Source organism: Pinus tabuliformis, chromosome 1_2, assembly GCF_031772625.1.
Source record: "Pinus tabuliformis cultivar Carrire ecotype Pingquan chromosome 1_2, CPIR1, whole genome shotgun sequence".
Lineage (NCBI taxonomy): Eukaryota > Viridiplantae > Streptophyta > Pinopsida > Pinales > Pinaceae > Pinus > Pinus tabuliformis.
The window spans coordinates 1,146,569,406-1,146,595,504 of NC_142298.1; the positions used below are offsets into that span (position 1 = coordinate 1,146,569,406).

The 26,099-nt window shown below is 35.5% G+C and overlaps 1 protein-coding gene across 1 annotated transcript in view; it reads left to right on the forward strand.

The window, feature by feature from the left end:
* LOC149210271 (endonuclease 2-like) overlaps positions 1-26,099 on the forward strand; it is a 113,294-nt gene that overhangs the window by 1,299 nt on the left and 85,896 nt on the right. The window contains exons 2-5 of the mRNA XM_089394389.1: positions 16,875-17,049; positions 17,299-17,406; positions 17,563-17,618; positions 17,709-17,792. Coding sequence (XP_089250515.1) covers positions 16,875-17,049; positions 17,299-17,406; positions 17,563-17,618; positions 17,709-17,792 — 423 coding nt within the window. The remainder of the gene's footprint in view (positions 1-16,874; positions 17,050-17,298; positions 17,407-17,562; positions 17,619-17,708; positions 17,793-26,099) is intronic.

Genomic DNA, 26,099 nt, shown 5'->3' on the forward strand with positions numbered 1-26,099 from the left:
AACCAAGAGAGTCTGGTTCATTAACACAATCCTCATTATAGAGATATTGGAACCCAACAATGTTGAAACAAACTAAGAGAGTCTGGTTCATTCAAAAATCCCCATTACATATTGGAAACCAACAATGGAGTATCAAAACATGTTTTTTTTGGTCTAAATTTTGGGAAACGTCGACACATTTCTTTCAACATTGTTAATCAGCACATGGTTGGTATCTTGTATTAAATCCCTATATATTTATGCATTTTGTTAGTTAATAATAGTATATTTTATTTACATTCTCTCATCTGTATTCCAAGATGATAGCAAGTTTATAAGACGCATCGGATTATTTTGTATTTAACTAGTATATAAAAAGACATTACTTTATTTGAGTGGATTTAATGGTCAGGTGTTTTGTTTTAGGAAGTAACAAGTTCAAAGTTAGAGGGGTAGATTATGTAAACTCCATAGGCTTTAGCAATCAAATCATTACATGGAGGTGGGTCCATTTTCTAAGAAATGTGAGGTTCATAAAAAGTAGGTTACTTTACTTGAGTGGACCTAATAGTTAGGTGTTTTCTCCTAAAAAGTCACAAGTTCAAATTTAGAGGGGGTAAACTATGTACACCTTTATAGACTTTAGCAATCAAATCATTATATGGAGTTGGGTCCCTTTTCTAAGAAATGTTGGGTTCTCCTACACCAATTACACATCTAGCTTGGTATGACCTTAAAATTAGATCATCATCATCATCATCATCATCATCATCATCATCATCATCATCATCATCATCATCATCATCATCATCATCATCATCATCATCATCATCATCATCATCATCATCATCATATTATTGAATATTAAAATACAAGTTCCATACTATTAATTTTTTATCTCATTTTATATCATTATCTGTATATGAGTGAAAGAGAGAGAAAGATTCTTTTATTATTATCAGTAGCACAAATTCATGTGTTAACCCCAAATCTAACAAGCATCAAGAGGGATTAAATCTTTTGAGGTGCAAGCATTTTTTTAGAGTGCAAAACTTGAAAAAAGGTTTGCACCTTAAGAGATTTGATCCCTCTTGGCACTTGATAGATATGGGGTTAACATGGATCTATGCGGGTGTTATATATATATATATGGTGTAGGAATTACACATCTCCTTAGTTTTGAGCAACACACTAATAAAATGTTTTAACCATAAGATTATTTTTTATTTTATTTTTATTTGAGCAAGTGAGTCTATTGGTTAAAAACCTTTGATTCCTCCTAATATGTCACAAGTTGAGATCGAGACGGGACTAGAGTAGGCACACCTCCATATGCTTTAGTAGTCAAATCACTACATGAATATGAGTTACTTATCCCATAAGCAAGGGGGTCTTATACACCAATTTGGTGGCTTGCTTGCCAATGAACTTAAAAAGGGAAAGAAAGAAAGATAATTTCTCCGAGAGGTTCTCTACAACCTAGTATGAGAGAGATGTGTAGGCATTGGATGTTAGATGTATAAGAGTTAGATGTGCTATGCTTAAATATGTCAATATTCTTTTGATGTTTGCTTTATATATATATATATATATATATATATATATATATATATATGAGTTAGATGTGAAATACTTAAATATGTCAATATTCTTTTAATGTTTGCTCATACATATATATATATATATAATTTGAAAAAAAAATAATAATTAAAATAAAATTGCAGAATATAATAAATTTATGGATGGAGGATTTTTGGCTCTAGATTTTAACAACTCATGGTTTTCCCCATGGCATTCTTCTCTAATGGTCAAATTACATTAAAATAATAATAATAATACTAATTAATAATTAAAATAAAATTGAGATAAAATAGTAAATTTAAGCATGGATGTCTTTGGGCTTGAGGTTCTCATAACCCATGGTATTTTTCTCTAATATAGATTATTTAAAGGTATTCTTTGCTTATATGAGACATTCATTGCAACAAATGATTTTAGCTAGATTCGACCAAGAAAACCACTTAATAAGGCCACAATACATAAAGAATTTACATCTCTGCATATGCACGCTTTCCATGTAAAACTTGGGAAAAACATCTTTGCTCACTTTGTTACATAGCCTTCAAAGATTAGATTTTTCCAAGCATTTTTATATGTTATTCATTTCATTTTATATGTTTGAAATTTTAGTTATGAGTTTCTTCAGTTTATTTTATATGTTTGAAATTTTACTCATGAGTGTGAAGAGAAATGCAATCACCAAAAAAATAAAATATGATGCTCTTAGTCCTATATTTTCTCTATATTTTTTGTCTGCATTAAAATTTATTGGACTTGCTCAATTTAGATTGTGTCAATTGGTTTTAACATCTACATGAAAATTCATTGGAATATGTCTCTTAGATGTTCATAACAACTTAGTTTGTATACAATTATTATTGAGTTTTATTTAGGAGATCGAATGATAACATTAAAAATAAAATTAAACCAGTGATAGCTAATATCCTTGGCTCTTGAAAAGACAAATGCATTTTCTTATTAAGTTTTATGGTATAAGAGAGGAGCTTATTGGATTTTACACTAGCGATAGAGTTCCAAGTAGATTGTACCTTAATTACTAAGCTTATATATATCAAACCATCTTATATTCATCTTAACTCTAGATCTACTAACCGCCCAAAGGGATCAACTCTCTAGAGGCACAAACATATCCTTAGGTTTTGCACTCAAAAAGGATGTTTGCATTACAGGATATTTGATCCTTCTCGGCGCTTGATAAATCCAATGTTAAATGGATCTAGGCTCGTATATACATAGTTAACATTAAATATTTTATTTATAATCCACATCATCCACATTAAAATGTTTTTTGTATTATTACATATTTTTAAATACATATCCACTCATATTAAGAAATAGAAAAAATATATCCCTGAGATAAAATGTTTCTATTTCTATATATACATATTGAATTATTTTTATTATTAATATTAAAAAACACTTATCAATAGAATAAGAAATATCTCTATTTATATTTAAATTTTATGATAAAATATTTTTACTTTTAATGCATATTGAATTTTGTTATTAATATTTTTAATTTATTAATATAAATATTATTTTTAATTGTAATATTATAAAAAAAAATTAATTTAAGTTAATTTAACACCATTATTATTTAATTTTGGTTTTATTGAAAATTTTATTATGAAAATATATTTAGTTTTTTTTTAACTTTTTTAATATTAAATTATAAAAAATCACTCTCCGCACATCGATATATTTATTGGTGATAACTTTGTATAATTTTCAAATTCATTTATTATTATTTTTAATTATAAATATTCTTATTATAATTAAATTTTTTATTAAATATGAAAAAATATTTCTTCAATTCCCTCTCAAAAACCATTAGTTAAAAATACCAATTACTATTACGAAAAAGTATTTCTTCAACTCCCCCACAAAATTTGCATTTAAAAAATTAGAAACTTAATTTAATATAAGACACCCAATTCAATAAGAAAGAATCCCTAGAACCTCTCAAAAACAATTTTATGGGAAAAAAACAAAAATAAAAACATAATTCATCATAACACATTCACCGACCCAATTTAATAAACATACATTTATTCTTTACACTGCATTTTGAAAATGACATAAATAAATAGTATGTCGAATGGGATATAATGTAATATTCCCTTTACGTCAATGAAAAGTAAAAATGTGATAGGTAGTATTATTATTTTTATTTTTATATTTAATATATTAGACGAGGAAAAATTAAATTTAAAAAAAAAAATTATGAAAAAATAAAATATTAATAAATTAAATAATTATTATTATAACATTAACTAAATATTAAATTTAAAAGAAATTCAAAATTGATTTTTATTAAAAATATTAATAGGAAAATTGTAATTTTATCAATAAATAAATAAAATTATTTACTATACATTAAAATATCAAAAATATATTTTTAATACAAGTATGATTTAGTAAATAAAATTAATCTTATTAAAATAAAAATAGATTTCCATATTAAATTTTATAAAATTTGGAATATATATATATATAAAAAAAGATAATATTAAATATAAGTTTTTTAATAGTTTTGGAAGATAAATGAAACAAATCTTTTAAATAAGAAACAAAATTCAACATCACAAAGGATCTCTTATATAGTTGTTTGATATTATATTCACTTAAGAAATGAAATGAAACAAGCACAAGTAAGAGTTGAAGTGTAGGGAGAGAAATCTAAAGACATTAGAAATAAAGCAACAAAAGATCATAGCTTGAGCTAACTCATCAATCAGAATGCATGAAAAATGAAAAGTATAAAAAATGGTCAGCCAAAAATTCCACCCCACTTTGATCATAACATTAAAGACAAGAAAAGCAATAGTTGAAAAGTAAAAGGAGGGGTTATCAAGTCTTAATGACTTGGGAAGCTATTGGGGCCTCAGTAGAAACCTTCCAATTTTTTTCCTAGCATTTAACCTGGAGGAAAATAACCTTATGATGTGGCTATCGCCCAGTATTGGTTATCAATCCAATATATGCATAACTCCTATATAGGTAAGAGTTGACTAACTCTAGGTTAAGTCAGTGCGAATGTGTTATGAAACCAGCTCACAAAAAGATAGAAAAGATAGATCAACACCTTAGAATTCAGCCTCTTCGAGGGGGCAACCTCCTTTAGATTACACAAATGAACAATTCTTAGATGATACAAATGACAAGACCTCCTTTCTATATATAGGAGTCTAAGGGGTCATAATATAATGAGAGCCGACATAACAATAATAATGTAGGGGCACAATAATAACAATAGTGGGATTCTATGGGGCACAATAATAACAATATGGGGACTACATGGGCACGACAATATAATAAGGGGGTTGTACTAATAACAATAAGGGGTTACACTAGTAGTATAGGGACCTAACATGCCCCTCTCCTTCAAAAAGTGTTGTCCTCAATGCTTGAGTAGTTCTCGTTGCTTCCGTATAAAATTCTCATCCTTCCATGTGGAATCTTCAGGGGGTAAGTTCTTCCACTTGATGAGATACTCTAAAATTGGTCGATTTCATAGCTATCAACTTCTCGGTTCTGTTGATGCTTCAGGTTCCAATATGATTTTTCCTTCAGTGTCAAGTTCTAGAAATATTGTTTGAACTGGGATCTTCTACAACTTTTGAATAAGTGGCCACACTTCTTCGTCCTTCTTCCATTCATCCCTTGCTTTTTTTATCCAATCTGGTTGGATAATAGAAATAGCACAAAAAAATGTTTCCACATCCTCATCCTTTCTTGAGAGTGCATCTGCAACAACATTTTTGTTCCCTTTTTTGTAGATGATTTCAAAGTCGTAACCCAACATATTTGTGACCCATTTTTGTTGCTCTTCTGAAGATAATATTTGTTCTAAAAAGTATTTAAGACTATCATGATCTGTTTTTACCTTGAAGTGTCTTCCCATTAGGTAGGGTCGTCATTTCTTAAGTGCATGTAGTATTGCAAACATTTCCTTCTCATAAATATCTTTCTTGATATGTAGTCGAAAAATACCCAATCGCCTACACCAAAACTTCTTTCACTCCGATGTTGATCTGCCTATTGTTTCATTCGATTCTGCACCAAAGTGGCATTATCCTTTAAAAGTTGGAGAACTTGTTGTTGATGCTCGATGTGATCTTTCAATGCTTGAACCTTTTTCTTCTTGTTATGTCCTTCTATCTTGAGAGTTTGAGGAGTGGTAATTTCTTCCAATGCATTACAAGATATGGTTGGATTCATTTCTTGATGCTCGATGTGATCTTTCACTTCTTGAACATTTTTCTTCTTGATATGTCTTTCTATCTTGATAGTTTAAGGAGTGGTAATTCCAGCCAATGCATTACAAGATATGGTTGGATTCATTTCTTCTTTCTCGATGTGATCTTTCACTTCTTGAACCTTTTTATTCTTGATATGTCCTTCTATCTTCAGAGTTTGAAGAGTGGTAATTCTTACCAATGGTTTACAAGATATGATCAGATTCATTTCTTCTTTCTCTAGGGTTGGTTCCTGCTGTATATCCTCTTCTTTTGATGTTTCTTGATCCTTTTCTTCCTCCTCTTCATAATCTATGTAAAATAATTTCTTCTCAACACACTCATGACCTTTAGTGTATTTGTTATCACAATTGTAGGAGAGCCCTTTTTCTCTTTTTTCTTCCAATTTTTGTGGTGTAAACCTTGTAGGTTGTGGAAGGCCAGGAGAAAAAACACTTCCACAATTATAGTCATGAGTGGTGGGATTCCTTGTTTCCATAATTTCACTTTCCACTTTTCTTTCCAACCTGAATGCCTTCTCCAATGAATCAGGTTCCCAAAGATGAACCTCATGTTTAATGTTATCCTTTAAAGTCCCTAAGGAGACATCAATCCTCTGCTTCTCTGGAATATCATTTTCCCTTATATTCAATTTTTGAAAGTCCTCAATGTGCTCTGCCATTGACCACTTTTGTTTGAGATTTATCAATTGGCTAAAGAAGTTGTTTCTCTTTGTATCCTCATAATGTGCTATCATTTCCTCCGTGAAAATTGACCACGTAACAAGTGGTTTATGAGAACATAGCCCTTTATACCATAAAAATTGATCCGGCTCTAAATATGAAGATGCAATACATACCTTTTATAAAAGTGGTACACAATGTAGATCAAAATATTGCTCCATCTGTAGTATCTAATTTACCGGATCCTTGCCATCAAATGTCCTCATATTGACTTTTCTTGATTTTAGGAGCTCAATCTTGAAACGATTGTAACTCTGTAATTTCAGATCTCCAAATTCTAAAATTTCTTCCTGCCGTAGTTCTCTGCATTCTATTTCTAACCTAGCAAGTCTGATCAGTATTGGATTCTGCAAGGAACCATTATGTCAAATCTCCCACGATGACCTGATTACAGACTAGTTCAGTAGAGTGAACTTGTACGAAGTTCCACGTGTCACTGTTTCAACCTTAGTACCTAAAAATAAGACATAGAAAACTACAGGATGTCCTCTTTTTGAAACTTCTTATGAAATTTCCATCTGATGCTCAGAACAAAAGCTATGACGATTTTCCTCAGGTCACCTGTTTGGAATGTAACTCGGGAGTCTACAAAAACTCTAACTTCCTTAGATCATATCTCCGAAAACATAGGGAGACGAGCTCTGAAATTCGCACCCGAGGTTCAGACCGGTTTCTTCTCAAATGGGTTTTTGGTTTAGCTTCTGAAACTTCGTAGCGAAAATGTTATAGCGAAAATTCCACGATGACCTATTTTAGATGAAATTATGGAGCTTGCCAAAACCCTAGTTTGCTCAAATCACATCTCTGAAAATATAGCGAGACAAGACCTGAAATTTAGATCTAACGTTCACCGCAATTTATTCTCGAATGGGTTTTTTGTTTCGCATATGAAACGTCGCAGAAAAAAAATTATAGCGAAAATTCCACGATGACCTGTTTGGAGCAACAAAACCCTCGAATCCAAAGCTCTGATACTAAATGTTATGAAACTAGCTCACAAAAAGATAGAAAAGATAGATCAACACCTTATAATTTAGCCTCTTCGAGGGGGAAACCTCCTTTACATTACACAAATGAACAATTCTTGGATGATACAAATGACAAGACCTCCTTTCCATATATAGGAGTCTAAGGGGTCATAATATAATGAGAGCCGACATAACAATAATAATGTAAGAGCACAATAATAACAATAGTGGGCTTCTATGGGGCACAATAATAACAATATGGGGACTACATGGGCACAACAATATAATAAGGGGGTTGTACTAATAACAATAAGGGGTTACACTAGTAGTATAGGGACCTAACAGAATGGTTTCACAAACATTTTGTCACATGTGCACTTTATTGGAGATTTTTTCTATCTCTTAGCACCACAAAGTGTTGAAATCCATGAAAGAAATAAAGTAATCAATATAATGGGCCAAGATATGGAAGTATTTCCTTAACTTTCTCGCCAGAGTAACACTTGTCTTTGCCAAGTAGTTTCCCTTCAATCCTACCAAATTTCTTGATGACCCCTTCTATTCATTATTATCTTGTTTTATAGAATCATGTGTTATGTTAATCCTATCAAGCATCCAATGCCATGTATTCCATGGAAGTTAATACTAAGTACTCTTCTTCATCATCAAGAATAGATGACTCATAGAGTTTCAAGTTCTTTATATTTAATATGATGTAAATGAACATATATGGATGTAAGTTTATAAGCATTTTGTCTACATTTTCCAATACTTCAAAAAGCCCATATCTTAAAGTTTTGATTTTCTTCCATGGTCGCTACAACCTTTCTTTATTCAGATGCAACCAAACTCATTATCAGGGAAAATTTTAAGGATGGAAAAATATCTTGAAGTTTAAAAACATTAGCAAATTTCACTAGTCTCTAATATGCAAACTATAACATGTTTATTGATGTATTTGTAAAATTATTAAAATTTATAATGATTTTATATATACTCTCTATATAATGTTGGTGATTTTAAGGTAAAATAATTTTATATTGTAAAATGTGGGCGAATCTTTTTTATAAAAAACAGAAATTTGCGAATTTTTTTTTAAATCATGGAAAATTAGCCCACTTGCAAATATTAGCCCCTAAAATTTTCCATGCTCATTATCCTACCTTGAATATATTTCCAATCATGTTTTAATCATGCATGGCCTTGTATTTCTCTTAGGGTTTTTCTAATTTCTTTTGAATATGCAAGTGTATTTTCCTAATCCTATCCACAAACTTCTTGACCTTCAATGCATCACTTGAGGCTCCTACTTTCTTTACTTCATGCAGACTAGACACAATATCTAAAGGTGAAGGTGGAAGATATCTAAAACAAAATTTCAAAGGGAAGCTTACCAATGTAACTATTAATAAGTTGATTATAAGAGTGTTGTATATAACATTTTTTTAATGTTGTGTCCTCGAATGTTTTTTATCATACCTCTAAAAGCTTGAACCCAATTCCTTATTTCCAACTCCATCTGTCATCCATTTAGGGATGGAAGGTTATATAACTCTTCAATTTGGTATCCAAATTCTCCCATGCTACACTCCAAAACATGCCAAGGAAACTATTATATTTATTAGAGGTGATACCCCTTGGTATACTAAAGTGCACCTAGACCCTTTCAAAGTAAAAACCTACTACTTCTTGTCCTTTAGTAGTATTTTTACAAACCATCAAGACATACATCTTATTAAACCTTTTGACTACCATAGATAATTAGTTTTACCCTCTTCTTGTCATTAGTAGATCCTCAAAAAATTTCATCAATATACTTTCTCATAGTCTTAGAGTTATTGAAGTACATTGTATAGTATTTCTTTCCTTTTACTTGGCTTGTGGGTACAATTGATATATCACCTCTAATAACTCTAACTACGTCCTACATCTCAAGCTAGTATAAATACCTCTATTAGTTGGTCACCATATTCCGCACACCAAAATGCTTAGAAATTTTGAAGTTGTGGGTCCCTCTCTTCAATTAAATTCTTTTATCCCTTTAAGACACCCAACATCCCCATGTTGTAGAGTAATCCACCCAAGAGGTTGTAATCAACTTTGTTGTCTTTATTTGCTAGTTTATGTTGACCTTGTAGCTACTAGTTCACACACTTGGACACCTCATCTTAAAATAACTCTTACTTACATGCTTCATGGGTGAATGTTGCTATGTGCATAATTGTGACTATTACTATAATTTTTGGTGTTAGCAATGTTGATACCACATGTGTCAAATTGATAATTATACCCTTTTTATATTCGATTACTAGACAAAATTGTTATAGAAATCTCATATACTCTAAATATTTTTCTTGCTAGATATTACTCTTGGTTTGTATATATTGTAGAGGTTGGTGATCAATGTAGATAATGGTGTCCTTTCCCAATAAGTAGTGTTTCCACTTCTTGACTATCTACAACATGACGTAGAGCTCCTCATCATAGACAGGGTATTTTAGTTCTACCCCATTGAACAATTTTGAACAATAGAAAATCATTTTTATACCTTGCATTAACAGTACTTGCATAGGATTCACACTTGGATCAGTTTCCACTTCGAATGGCCTCTATGGGCTATGAAATCTTAGGAATGATACTTTACTAATATTCTACTTCAATTTTTCAAATGATTTAGGCTAACTCTTACCCCATTAGAAACTCTTACCATTAGATGATACAACACGGGGTGTTGCTACCACAACAAAAAATGATATTGTGGGATTTCTTAAATATTAGATTCCTCCCACAAAACCTTGAATTTAGTGACATTAGTAGGAGTGGATCATTTAAGGGTGAACTCAATTTTTGTAGGATCAATTTCTATCTCACCTCCACCAATCATGTATTCCAATTACACCAAGAATTCTTTGGAAAATTCATACTTCTTCATGTTCACTAGCAACTTGTGATTCCTCACGATATCCATTATATACTTCAAATATACAATAATATCATCCAAAGTAAAATTTAATATTATCATGTCATATAAAGACACCATGGAAAATGAATCTCTAAATGGATGAAACATGTCATTCATTATAGGCATACAAGTTGTAGAGCATTCATCAAACAAAAAGGTGTCACTATCCATTTCAGTATCCATTTGTACAGACCTTGCCTTTCCTTGAAGGAATTTTCCCATGTATATTTTTCTTTAATATAAACATGTTGGTGTCTATATTTCAAATCTAACTTGATGAATAATTTTGCATGGCTAATCTCGAAACCATTGGTCTTAGAAAAAGGCACCAATCACAAAGGATGATATTATTAATATCTTTGTAATCAATAAAAATTCTTGATATACCTTCCTTCCTAGGCACCAAAATAAGTTATAACAGGTGACCCATAAGGAGAGATACTTAGCCTTGTAATTCCTACTCCAACAAATCTTGGAACTTCTTCTTTTGATTCATTTGATTCAAATATGGACTTCTTCTGCAATCCTATGTTTGGTAAAGTGTAATCTAGTAGTAATCATACCTTATGCACTTCCCTCTTTGTTAGCATATGTTTTAGCTCATGGAACACTTCTTTTTACACCCACAAAGGCTCTTCCAATTATTATTTCTACTTTTTCGTACTTCCTTCTAATGATTACTTCACTCCCATATATTTGGTATGTTCTTTCTTGTTCTATGAAAAAAAAGAGTAGTATATACTCCTTGTATGAGTTGAACAATGTTTTAGCTTGTCAGGCACTCACCAAAGAGAGATCTTAGACTTCCCTCGTGGGAATAGATGATGAAGAATTTCACATTTTTTACCTAGTGGTATTGATTGGCCCTCATTAAGATGTCATCCCTCATATAATATAGGGGCTACCAAACACTGAAACCACAAACCAAGGAGCATCGCACAAACTTCTACTTCACCAATAAAATTTTCACTAATAACAAAACTAATCTTATAATGCTTAGTAACTTTTAACTCAACATCGTTCTTCACCCATCCCAATGAGTACAAATGAGGATGACCATGCACCAAGCTTACTTACCAAGTCCTCTACAATTAAGTTATTCTTATGAACCAATATTGATCAAAGAATCTACCTTGTTCTTCTTGCCTAAATCTAGATATGGAACAATCTCATCATCTCCTTTACCTCATTATGATTAAGTTTCTTTAGGTTCACTTCCTTTTTCATTTTTCTATAGATAATTTTCTCGTGCAATCTAAGCTATTATCTATCCTACTCCCATGCTTAGAAGATTCTTATTCTTGCATTGTCCTTATTTGTGATTCTTGGGATTCAACTCCTGATGTAACTCCCAACATTTTTCTTTGTTGTGACCATTAATATTGCAATTGTCACAAAAGTTAGTAGTGTCATTGAATGCATGTAGTGGTGGAAGTGTTCCTATTTTTCTCTTTCTACTTTTGATTTTTCCTTTCTTGTTGAGTAGTTATGGAAGGTCTTCTACATGGCCTAGTGTCTTGCATGTAGGAGAAGAATTCCTCTTTAAGTGGTTGTTCGAAAGGAGCAACTAATATGATCTCCTTCCCATGTTTTGACCTAGGAAAAAGTACATTGATTAGTTATTTAATCAATGTTCACTTTGGGATAATGTTTTTCTAAGAATGAACAGTTGATTATTTAAGTGACTTATATCTAATATCCACTATTGATCAAAGAAATCTAGGATTTAATCCTAGCCCTCAATAACTTTGGAGATTAGGGATTGGGCTCATGGAGAAATTATAAAGAGAACATATGGGAGAGGATGAAGACATATTACATTGTAATTGTTGAGAGAGTGATTTTCTCAAGGAGTGAGAGACTCTAGGACTAAAGAGAATGGAAAAGGATTGCAACAAGGAAATTTCGGGAGAAAATTTCAGGGAGGCCAAGTTTAGGCGAGAGGTCAAATTACTGGAGAGGGGGACTGAAATTGCAAGGGCCAATTTTCTCAAGTGCACAAGTGCCATACAAGGTGAGAAGAAGGGGCCAAGTTTGCTAGTGAGACAAGTCGATTTCTCTAGGGTTGGAATCTTCGAAGAGGGTCGAGTTCTTAGGTCAAATTCGTTGAGCCTGAATTTATGGAGGGGTCAATTTCCAAGTTCCAACAACTATAATTATTTTATGGGTCTAGCCCTAGTTTTCCTCAGTAAATATAAAGTGAAGGAAGATTTTTTTAGGCATAATTTTTCTTTTGTAGTGTGATTGATTAATTTCCGTATTTTATTTTTACTGCAAGTTTACTTTTTAAAAGTTAAAACTATAACAATGATTTTATTTTCTAGCAATTTTCAAATTTTATTGAGTAAATAATTTCTAGGTATAAAATAATTGTTGAGTTATAAATAAATTAGATCTAGTATTAAATATTTAACATTTTTTGGAAGCACCATGTTCGTCATATTTCTTTCAACCACCTAGAAGCAATTTTATCTTGTTTCCTTCAATATATTGGGCTTATACACATGGACCTCATGTATAGTATTAGGATTCAATAGCATGACTTGTACCCTTTTATCGTTGTGAAGCCAAAATGTTACTTGATGTCCACATCTATTTTTGGGAAAGATTTATAACTGAATGGCTTACTTGTAAGCTTTGTAGCATGATTTTGTATAATTTTCCCTTTCCTCTGTTGGATATAGTTCCATTGGATTGCATGTTCCTTTCATACTTAATAGTGTAAAATTGATACTTAAGGAGGCCCTTTAATATCTGACACTTGGTTTTTTTTTTTGCCCCCCCTATATTATAAGTGTCTAATTATGACTTTCCCATCAATTATGTGCATCACCTTCTAGGTTTACTCTTGGAATCCTATTCATCTTGTTTTCACACGTTATGCACACTGAAATAGACTACTAATTGTTGCAAACAATGCCTTAATTTAATTTCTTCTATCTCGCCTTTATAGAGCTTCATGTTGACCTTTCCTCCCACTTTGAATAAGGGTTGAGAATAATTGTTATTAGAGTTTCATTTTTTAAGTTTTGGTTATTCTTTCTCTTTCCTTGAATTTTCCCATTTTTTTAATATCCCATGAGTGTTGGAGTGCTTCAAAAAAGGATCATTGTTTCTCTTAAGAATAGTTAATATTAACTATAGGAAATGTCTACGAATTGAGCTTCCAACCTTGTAAATTTTAAATCTCTTCATCAATAACTTTTTCCCTATGCTCCTATGCCATTTTTTAGGCTTATTATTGCATATTTTCTCTTCTTTTGTTCATATATAGATCAAAATGGTGGATATGTCACTTGGATTTAGATTTTTTGAGTAGGGTAATCATATATTACGCTTAAAAAACACAAATTCCTCAACAAAACAATTATGATACCATACCATTTATGCACATCCTTAGATATTCTAATGTATGGTTCATTAAAATATATTTAAAATTATTCTTGTTATACAATGAATATATACTCAATTTCACAACATTTTTTCTTATAATTAGGCATGAAGCATTCACTTAATGAACCTATGACATAATACATGTAGTAATGGGATATTAAAGTATACCCATAATTTCACTAAATATTGATAAATACCTCCCAAAATCCATTTTTAAAGCCCCCTGCCAATACATATTTCCAATAAAAAAATCTCCTTATTTTTACTAGATATCCCTATTTTTTACTAGATACTCCTTTTTATAACTCCCAATACCTATAAGCCCCATTGTACTCTACACTCCCCCATGCCCCCCACCCCGCCAACACTACAATACCTATAATATATTGACTTAATTCTTCCCAATTTTGCATCCCCCTTTATGAATATATGTGATAATGCATTGTTCAAGAAGGTGAAGCCCCTTTGTGCTTAGCTTTAAAAAAATAACCACAACATTTAAGAAATAAAATCATTTAACACATTGCAAAACTATTGAACACTAAATTTACCTTGAAGAAAATCATATTGTGAAAGCTTAAGTGAAATGAATAATTGTGCATTTCCTCTTCATATAAATAGAGATTATAATGCAAGATATAAAGAAATTACAAGCTTGTTGTAGAGTTAATAGACATTGTGATTTGTATAGTCTCTTGTAAATTGTATTTCTTTCTTTCCTTAATTATTTCTCTCTTACTTGGTGACAATGTTTTTGTGTGTTTCTACTAAAACTAGGATGGAATCATATGGATACAATCACTTAATTGACCAACCTAGTGTCTATTTGAAATTGTAAGGCACTTAGTGCAGAGTAAATAGAAAAATGACTTTATCTTGATTAATAACAATTATTGCATGATCCTATTTGCTTCGCATAAGGCAATTAAAAGAAATTTTAAGAATCTATTCTAAACTTAAATATAAATTTGTAGCAAAAAGAATCAATAGCATTCTTAATCTTTGATGTAAATAATGGCACCTCATAGGTTATAGTCTCTAAAAATCATATCCATAACTTGACATATCCCTTCATCTACTAAGTAATAGCTAAGAATGTGTTGATCCTGTAACACACTATTTTTGTAGCAACTAGTTCTGTAGCATACCAATTCTAAAACAACTAAAATGAAAACATACACTAAACTTAAAGAAAATATATAGGACAATTAAGTAATTGAATATAAAAACTAACATACTAAAACTACATAATCATGCACAATAATAACATATTGCCTTACCTCAAGTGGGCCCTACCTAACACTTGCCTGTGCTTGGTCTCACAATATCACCAAAGCAATATTATGTTGCAATCCCACACATGAAATATAGGTTATCTATTGAGTTTATAGAACCAAAATTATAGAGCAAATGATTCAATATAATCTTAACAAAAATTTCTATTGTCCCCCTTTGCGGTGATTACACATGCATATATGCATGAGAAGTGGGTGTGCCTACTCCATAAATGGAGAAGTAAGCCCCTCAAAGTTTGATACCAACTCAAACAGACACACAACTTAAAAAAATATAGGAATCCTTTGATTGGTTTTGTGGCGCAATTTATTTGAATAGATTCTCATTCATGCAATCCCCAATTCACTACGTCATCAAAACCCCTCTGCACATTTTTAAAGATACAATTGTAGCTTGTGGGTCACAAGTTCCTCCAAGCATTATCGCAGTTATGCATTCATGTGATGGTGTGACCTATTTATTCGATCTGTATGATCATGTGGAATTAAACCTTGAGTACAGTTATGCACAATTATTAACGAGTTCAATGAGATGCTCACAACCATGTCTACTATCAAACCTTTGTCACAATGGATCCTTTATAATACTAATCAAACTCTTACATCATTGCATACATATTCATTAATATGTCTTCTTAAAATACTATTGATTCAAGAGAACCACTTCTTTTGAATTTGATGGTAGGGTTTAAAGGTTGATCCATTCCACTAACGTAAAAGGTATGACTAAAACTAACTTGTGCTGACATGGAAATAGTGACCATTCTCATAGTAATTCAAGTTAGCAAGATTCTTGTGATCATAAAATACCTATCTATATATATATATAAACAATTTAAATCCAACTATAAAAGGAAAGAGAGGAAATGAAAAATACATACCTTAAGAAAAATCATAATAAGTAAGCGAAAACATAATGAAAAGAAGGAAAAATGAACATGCATTTGTGGCAAAGAAAGAGTGTTTCTATAACAAAAAGGACTCAAAATGGTGGTCCATCACTTTGCTCTACTATGGGACATGAATAGTACAATAAATTTCCAATCCTTTCTTCTTCTATTCCTTTCTTCTTCTTTTGGCTATGGCCTCTTGGGCTCTCCACCATTTCTAAATTATTAGAGTTAGAAATTTTTATATATTTGGTTCTTCTGAAATCTTCTTGGATGCCTATCTATTATTAGCTCCACATAAACATAATGTAGTTTCCACATAGTGTTCGTATTAAATATCAACATACTAAGAGTGTAACATTAACTCTATTTTTTAAATGTGAATTATTAATAGAAAGCTCTTAATAAACACTATGTCTCTGGCCTAATTTTTGAGATTAAATTTTTGAAATCTACGAATCTTGCCTAATTTTTGAGATTAAATTTTTTATGGAAGTACCAGACCAACATTCTGAATACTCACACATAAGTGAAGATATATCAAATTAAATTCCAAAATGCAAGTTACAAGCACCTTTTCCAACTGAACGACAGACACCCGATGATAACGAGCCTTAAACAACTCTAAAAGCGTCGGACAGTCAATCACCCACCCCGATTCTGTCCTAGAGTCATGTGCGGCTATCTCGTCAATCCTGGTTGTTTAGTACGGACTATCAGCTGGGTGACGATCCTATATATGTATATTCATTGTGGTTTGTTCTATGGATTAGTTTGTAGTTTGATACTTACAATTTGTTTAATCTGCAATATGGACAAATGCAGCCACTTTTAAGTGAAGAAGCATCAAAGGCGGTGAAGCAATTGCTCCCTGAGCATGCAGAGGGTGATCTTGCTTCTCTTTGTTCGTGGGCTGATGAAATGCGGTTCAGATACCACTGGGCAAGCCCACTGCATTTCATCGACACACCAGACAACCAGTGTAGTTATGTTTATTCTAGTAAGTATACTATCCCAGAGAAACTTTATCCCCAGAGTTGGCCATTTTCATTTGGGTTTTTGTCTCTATTTTTTTTGGAGAAATACTCCCACATCGCCCGCCAATCCTGTCTTCTGTTAAATACAATCATGGATGGACATAACATGGATTGCTCAAGAGAATGATCCAAATGTTCATGATACACTGATAAACTGAAATATATGCAACTTGAAATGTCGAGTAACAACCTCACTGTTTGTTTGCAAACAGGGGACTGCCATAATACCCACGGAGAAAAGGGCATGTGCCTTGAAGGTGCCATAAAAAATTACACTTCTCAGCTTGAAACTTATGGCAGCAGAGCCACTGGTGAAAAGTGTATGTATCTTTTTTGGATTGCCACTGTTTACATGAATTCTCTGTCTGTGTTTATCCATGTTTAGCATCATAAAGTGCTTCCTTTACAGTTAGTTATTTTTAAATAGTCTTATGTAAATAGCGATAGAGGCTAATTGCCAATTTTATAACTTGCAGATAACTTAACAGAAGCTTTACTGTTTCTCTCTCATTTTATGGGAGATATCCATCAGGTCATATCTTGCCTATCTTTAAATTTCCAGTATGAACATTTTATTGCGAACTTATCCATTGATACTGATGAATGAAAAATAATTTTGCAGCCTTTACATGTGGGATTTTCTACAGATGAGGGTGGAAATACAATAATGCTACACTGGTACGGGAGGAAGAGCAATTTGCATCATGTAAGTAACTACAATGTTTTTGGCCCAGGAATTGAAGTTTTATGTTCTCATTTAATTTTTTTTGCCCTTTCCTTTTTTTAAAGGAACAGTAGTTATTTCAATTCTTCTTCTAAGAGGGAAGAAGCTTTGTCGACTTCAGAGTTCAATAAAGTTGCCCAATTTTTGTGTCTAGCATCAGTGCAAAAGGAAATTTGAATGTCTCTTAGAGGAAATGTTTGTGAGCTATTATCATCTTGGTTTTATACCATTTAGCATCTTTTATTTGACAGCTTTAACCATTGGTTGGGCCAATAAAATATTATATAAACTGGCATGCTTGCCTCTCTGATACTTAAACCATAGTATATAGCGGTTGATGTAGCCGGCCCTTGGTGAACTACACAGGATTTGCAACCCAAAAAAATTATGAATTGCCTTGTATGTATATAATTTTCCTCAATTGACAGAAACAAGCATCATTGTACATTCAACATGTTTTCAACATCCACACTTGTTTCCCAAGTGTTGCGAAATATTTTCTGTTAATTTGTTACAAATGGTTACCCATGCAATTCAAGTAGATTGGCCCTATTACCACCTAGCCAAGTTCCCACTCTTTCAGCCCAACTCCTACCCGAATGGTTATGGGAGGATTCTCTATATGAGATGCTTATTTATACAGAAAAGTAATGCAGACTAGCAAGGAAATTCATTATAAACTAGAAATGATAATAATATACTTACCAAATACATAGGTTTTTTTTGAAATATACTTTTGGCAAGGTGTTGTCTTGTGTGTTTCTGCTCACTATCCTGCGATTGCATGTCTGAAAAATGCAAAAGAACACAGAAAACAACAATGAAAATCTCTATTCAAGGCCATACACTCTAGATTGATAATCTATGGGTTGGGAGGATAGGACAACAAAGATAGATCAATTTTAACCCTTTCTAAGCATCAGAACTGCAAAGATCTTGGGATAAAATTCCCATTGGGTAAAAACCCATAAAACTATTCTAGCTTATAATTTGACTTTCTAATTTCTGGGATGAGCTATAAATAGTCCCGCAACAGTGGTATAAACTTGAAAAATAAATCTGAAAACTAATGCACGGGTTTTATGGATGTATACTTGGAGAAGAATCTCATACCTTGAATTTTTTCGGATCTGAAATAGGTACTGTTGTAAATTAACACAAATATGAAAAGTTAACTCAATATACCTCGTGAAATATGTGTGTTTGAGAGCCCAAAATAAGATATATCTTTTTATTTGATAAAATCTAAAAATTATGGGTTAAAACCCCAAGGATTAACTAGCTAATCTGGAGATAAAATTTAAAAAGTTTAAGCTAGTAAATATTTATTTTTTTATTTTTTACGAAATAGGAAAATGAAAAGATTTCCGGGTTTTTAGAATCTTGTGGTCGCTGATATATGCTTACTTTAGCCCACTATTACCTTCAATTGTTGGGTTGTGAATCACAACGACTTCTAAGTTGGCTTTGCACTTTGGACAATGAAATCAATTACTTTGGAAGCGAGAGGACTGTATCACCCCCACTTTTATTTAAGATAGTTTCACAAGTCCCCAAGTTCAAACGGGAGTGATTTGTACGGTTGATTATGGGATTGGAAGGGATCTTCACCTAGTTGATCCCATAAACCCAACCTCCAACAAGTTTGCACTGGCAACTAGTTCCTTGGCTGCACTCTTCACATGACTATGTATCCCCTCAATGAATCATCCTTCCAATTTTTTTGTAACTAGTATTTACTATTTATTTGTCTCTATCTTATTAAGCACTATTACAAGTTACAACAAGTGGCAAGAAAAAACGAAATAGAAAAATTCAACCCACAAATAGTATTTCTATCTTATTAAGCACTATTACAAGTTACAACAAGAGGCAATAAAAAACGAAATAGAAAAATTCAACCCACAATTTTTTTTCAAATGAAAGTTTTATTATGGTATTTGATCTCAAAGTTCAACAACAACTATAAATAAAGGAGGGGCTAGCCTTATATAATTTCCTTTTAATAACTAGTTGGACCTCACTCTCTAAAAAAATAGTTTTATTTGTCATCCAAAACCTAGAGACTAAGACTAAGTAAATTTAGATAAAATATTTTTATTACAATGTTTATCCACATTAAGACTTTGACTTGACTTGATTTGACCCTTGGAAGTGCAATGTTCCCTTTGATTTGACCCTTGAGAGGAAAGAAATGAAGAATATTAGCCAAAAGTGCTCAATGGCTTGCTCAAATTAACTCCAACGACTAAGTGAGGTGGCTCCACATAGTTTACTTGGCTCGATTTCATCCATGGAAACTCAACTTCGTCCAAGGAAGTTTGATTTCGTGTAAAGGAAGATGACTTGCTTTGTAATGACTACCTTTTCTCCACAAGAAACCTATTGGTCCACTTTGACCCAGGACTCACTCAACATTCCATTTTAATGACCTCCAAAGTCTAGTAGAAGGGGCTCGACTTGGTCCATTAGCTAGATCTCCAATTCCTTGGCTTTTGATTTGATTATTGACTATTCCCAATATCGTTGACCATTTTCAACACTCCACTAGGCACAATGTGTTGGGTGTGTGTTATATTCTTTCCATGACTAGTTGCAGGTGTGGGGAGATCACAAGGGGACGGTAGCCCTCCTGCACGGGTCCAAGGCAGTGCCCCAAGAAATTTCTTTTGGACCTTATATTAAGTGGGCTGACCTACCTATGGTGTAATATTCCTAATTAGCTATGGCTAATTGGAATATTTGATTTTGTTTGATTTTTGCCTTCTATAGTTATTTGTAAATAAACAGTGACAAAGGGGGACATAACTCACTTTTAGAATAAAAAGTCACTTCCTAGTAGCACAACGTTGTGACTTAAAGGGGAGCCAAGGGGGCCAAAAGGGGATGCAGAAACAGAGCCCACACAGACACATGGAGGATCGGCGCAGGAGGAAAGGAACACGTGGCAAGAGAGGAATCACACAAGAGGAGGTGAGCCTTGGGATTGAGAGAGGCAAAGGCTATAAAGGAGAGAGGAGCCCCTTCATTTTGATCATTCTGGTTATGAGCATTTGTGATAGTCATTTCGACTTAGAGCACACTGGCTGTTTAGCTAGTCTACACCATTGTTGAGTGCATTGAGTGTCTCCATTCGGAGATCTCACCCTTAGCCCCGAGGGACTTCAAGTGCCTGCTGGGGCAAGGTATTTCCATTAGCATCCCAGCAGTAGTTTCATCAGCATTTCAGCAGCAGTTTCATCAGCATTTCAGCAGCAGTTTCATCAACGTCTTTGAGGAATTGCGTAGAACCCCAAGAGGGTGATTTTCGGGGGTCAACCATTTCAGACAAGCTTTCTGGGTTTTCCTGGGTTTTTCTAGTAGAGTCTGATTCCAGAATTTTAGCCTTTTCTAGGGAGGAGAGAAGCACCAAATCCTCATTCGATTTCCAGCAGCAACAAGAGCACGGCAGTTTCCCAGTAGCTGGGATGCAGATCAGTGTGAGGCCATTCCAGGAAAGCTTTCTGGTTTTTCTAGGTTTCTTGAGTAGAGCCCGAATCTAGAGTTTCAGCTTTTTCTGAGGAGGGGAGCAGCCCCAAATCATCATTTGTTTTCTAGCAGCAATAGGAGCACAGCAGCAGCATCCATGCAGAAAGGCCATTCTTGTCATTTTGAGAGTATTTCTTCACTTTCCTTGTGCAAGTCGAGGTGCCAATATTCTAATCACCTCTTGTACTCATTTATTGCTCGGTATAATAAAATGTCTTAGCATTTCTCATTGCAATTCTTGTGTATCTGCTTATATTTCCGGTTTACGTTGTTATATGTTGTTCCACTGTTATTTTATCACTTCTGGGTTATTATATCATTTGCACATATTTGGTTGGAGTTTTTGCTGGGGTATGATGAATATTCTGGGTTAGGAATATTACAGTGGTATCAGAGCATAGCTCTGGCTCAGCCTGTGGAGCTAGCAATCTGTGACACCGAGGGAAAAACCCTATATATGTTACAGAGGTCAGAGATACAAAGACACTGGGTGTAGGTTGGAGAATACCTACGGAGAGGGAGATTGTGTGCCTGTGGTAGACGCAGAACAAGAGGAACTTGTGGTAGATACAGAAAAGAGAGAGCCAATAGTGGACGTAGAGCAGATGGCAGATGAGGATGGGAAGAGATTTGCGGATATGCTCCTCAAATCAGTGCAGGATCTATTGAGGCAAATTGAGGTAGAGGCCAGACAGCGGGAGAGCCCATGAGTTTTTCAGATTGGTGAGAGATCAGGTGCATCCCATCACTTTCCAGAGCAGTGTGATACTGCGCAGCAGAGGGCCTCACATGCCCCTACACGCTCTACCATGCCCACCTTCTTAAGAGTAGACACAGGGGCCGCAGCCCAGTGGGAGGCAAAGCCCGGGCATATGGGTGATTATTTTGCAGAGTACCAGGCTTATGGGCAGGAGTTCAAGGAAGCCCTCTCATTCAGACATTTTGTTCAGCTCCAGCGGGATAGCAGACCCCACGATCATCATAGAGGGTACCGGCATTACCAGGATGGCGACACCCACTGTGCAGCAAGCAGATTCCACTTGCCTACATTTGATGGCTCATCAAACAGTTCGACAAAGTCTTGGGTGGAGAAGCTGGACATTTATTTCCAGCTTAACCAGATGTCAGAGGCAGAGGCCATCAAGGTGGCAACATTGCATTTGGATGGCGAGGCCTAGGATTAGTGGTTTCATGGGATGATTACATTGGGGCACTCCAAAGCGATGTCATATGCCGAGTTTACTAGGAGACTGATGGAGCGATTTGATCGGAGGGATCCAGAGTAGCATTTCGTTGAGCTGACGAGGCTCAAACAGACAGGGAGCCCAACAGATTTCTTGAGGGTCTCAATGATGGCGCCAGACCTCTCCATGGCATGGAGGGTCTATATGTATGTTGAGGGGTTAGCAGAGCCACTTCGGGGTCTAGTCCGATCCACCAGACCAGCTATGCTCTAGGACACTATCAGCAGGACCCGGGACTTACAGGATGTCTTACCCAGGACTCGGACACCTTACCCCCCAGAGACAGACTTTCTAGTCTAAGGGGAAGGATGTGAGGAGTCCACCTCCAAAGGGGAATCCAGGACGAGTACAGCTTGACGATGATGCAAAGAGGGAGCTGAAGAAGAAGCGGTTGTGCTTCACTTGTCAGGAGCCATGGGCACCAAGACATAGATGTGCTGCTGGTAAATCACATTTTATTGAGGTCTTCTCCGAGAGCAGTGGAGAAGAGGATGACGAGGAGGATGTGGAGGCAGGAGATAGCCATGCCATACAGGGACCTTTTCCACCTCCACCACCAGCAGCAGGTGGTGCATCTTTTGCACCCACTAAAGATGCCCTTGCAACGTTGCAGGGAGTTCCCAAGTATCTGACGCTACGCGTACGAGGGACAGTACGTGACCAACACGTATCAATTTTGGTTGACAGTGGGGCAACCCACAACTTCATCGATGCCCAGACGGTTGAGCGGAGAGGTATACAGACAGAGAGCTTCGATGGGTTTTCAGTATTGGTCCCAAGAGATCAGACCATGATGTGTGCTCGCTATGTTCTAGAGATTTCAGTGATGATGGGCACCTATACATTGACTGACCACTTTTTTGTGGTCGATATTCCGGACACCAACATGATACTAGGTGTTCAGTGGCTTATCACTCTAGGGAAGGCCACGATAGATTGGAAGACCCTGGAGATGGAGTGGGATGATGAGAAGACAGGGAGGCATGAGAAGATACGGGGATAGCACACATATCCGCCTCAGACTGTCTCGGCTCATCGGATGGAGGAAGTCTTCCGAAAGGGAGACATAGAGTGGGCAGTGGAGTTGTGTGCATCAGAGGCAGGAACTACAGGGCAGACGGTACACCCAGAGATACAGTCTATCCTTGATCAGTATGCCATAGTGTTTGGGGAGATTCCACCAGGACAACCACCAGATCGGGGGTTTGAGCACACCATCGAGCTTGAGCAGGGCATACAGGCCATGATTACCACCCGCTATAAGCACTCCAAGGCCTATCGAGATGAGATTGAGTGGGCTATCCAGGAGTTGCTTGCATTTCCAGATTTCACGCAGCCATTTGTTTTGGAGTGTGATGTGTCGGGAGAGTGGATTGGCATAGTATTGATGCAGGGAGGTCACCCTATAGCATTTGACGGAAGCTCCTTCTGCGCAAGAGGTTGTATTCCATATACGACAAGGATATGTTGGCCATCATGCATGCATTGGCTAAGTACCGACAATATTTGGTAGGCAACAGGTTCAAGGTGAGGACTGATCACAACAGCCTCAAGTTCTTTTTGGAGCAAAGCGGCTACAAGAGAGGCAGCAGAACTGGATCAGTAAGATCCAAGCATATGACTTTGACATTGAGTATGTCAAAGGTAAGAACAACGTGGTAGCAGATGCCCTTTCATGTAGACCAGCCACGTTGTCTCTTATGAGCTTGGACACAGATTGGAGGGCTCGGCTCTTAGTAGAGTACTCCAAGGACAGATTTGCATGTGAGGTTCTGGATGGGCAGATGGCAGATGACAGGCATAGGGTGGTCGATGAGATCATCTACTGCAGGGACCGGATCTTCTTGACTGAGGGGTCTCAGCTCAAGAAGAAGATACTCCAGGCATCACATGACTCCCCATTGGCAGGACATCAGGGCTTTACCAAAACCTACAGGGCCATCAGGGAGAGGTTCTCATGGAAGGGCCTCAAGGAGGACATACTCCAACACATCCGGGAGTGCGATGTTTGCTAGAGGAACAAGGGAGAGATGAGCCATCCCGTAGGATTATTACAGCCTCTTCCCATTCCGGAGGGGAAATGGGAGAGTATTTCGATAGATTTCATCACAGGGTTGCCCATGGTACAGGGCAAGGATTGTATCTTTATCGGCGTTGATCAACTAATGAAGAACACACATTTCTTTGCCATATCCGCACACTATACAGCAGCACAGGTGGCCGAGCTGTTCTTTAGGGAGATCTTCAGGCTACATGGTCTTCCTAAGACCATCATCAATGACAAGGACAATCGTTTCATGGGCGGGTTTTAGCAGGAGCTTTTCCGATTGGTGGGGATGGAGTTGACACCGAGTACCAGCTATCACCCACAGATGGACGGAGAGACGAAGATAGTTAACAAGTGGTTGGAGGGTTACTTGCATAACTATGTCAGTGGGCAACAACGAGCATGGCTGAAGTGGCTGCATCTGGGGGAGTACTGCTACAATACTTCACATCACATGTCCATTGGTATGTCACCATTCTATGCCTTATATGGGTATCATCCTTTATCTTTTGCTGACGTGATGTTTGGTGATAGCAAGGCTCCTAGAGCTAAGATTTGGATCCAAGAGAGTCAAGATATCCTCCAAGCTCTCAAGGATAACATGGCTACAGCGCAGAACCAGCAGAAGCTGTATGCCAACAGGGGACAGGTGGAGAGACAGTTCGAGGTAGGGGACATGGTCTACCTACGATTACAGCCATACCGACAGTCATTGCTAAAGCAAAAGTGGGCAGAGAAGCTCAAGCCCCACTTTTATGGGCCATACAAGGTGATACGCAGGATTGGACGAGTTGCATATGAGTTGTAGCTGCCCCAAGGCAGCAAGATTCATAACATTTTTCATGTATCATGCCTAAAGAAGGCATTGGGGCAGCAGGTGACCGTGACGGATGAGCTACCACCCATGGATGATGAGGGGCATTTGGTATTGCACCCAGAGGCTATCATTGACTCTAGGGAGAGACGGTTGCAGAGCACGACAGTTCGGGAATTCTTGGTGAGGTGGAAGAATTTGCCGGATGAGGATGCCACTTGGGAGAGTGAGGAGATCTTACAGCATCCATCACTTCAGTTGCTTGAGGACAAGCAATATTTTGCGGAGGGAGACTGTAATATTCCTAATTAGCTATGGCTAATTGGAATATTCGATTTTGTAGTTATTTGTAAATAAAAAGTGACGAAGGGGGACATAACTCACTTTTAGAATAAAAAGTCACTTCCTAGTAGCACAACGTTGTGACTTAAAGGGGAGCCAAGGGGGCCAAAAGGGGACGCAGAAATGGAGCCCACACAGACACATGGAGGAACTGCACAGGAGGAAAGGAACACATGGCCAGAGAGGAATCACACAGGAGGAGGTGAGCCTTGGGATTGAGAGAGGAAAAGGCTATAAAGGAGAGAGGAGCCCCCTCATTTTGATCATTCTAGTTATGAGCATTTTTGATAGTCATTTCGACTTAGAGCACACTC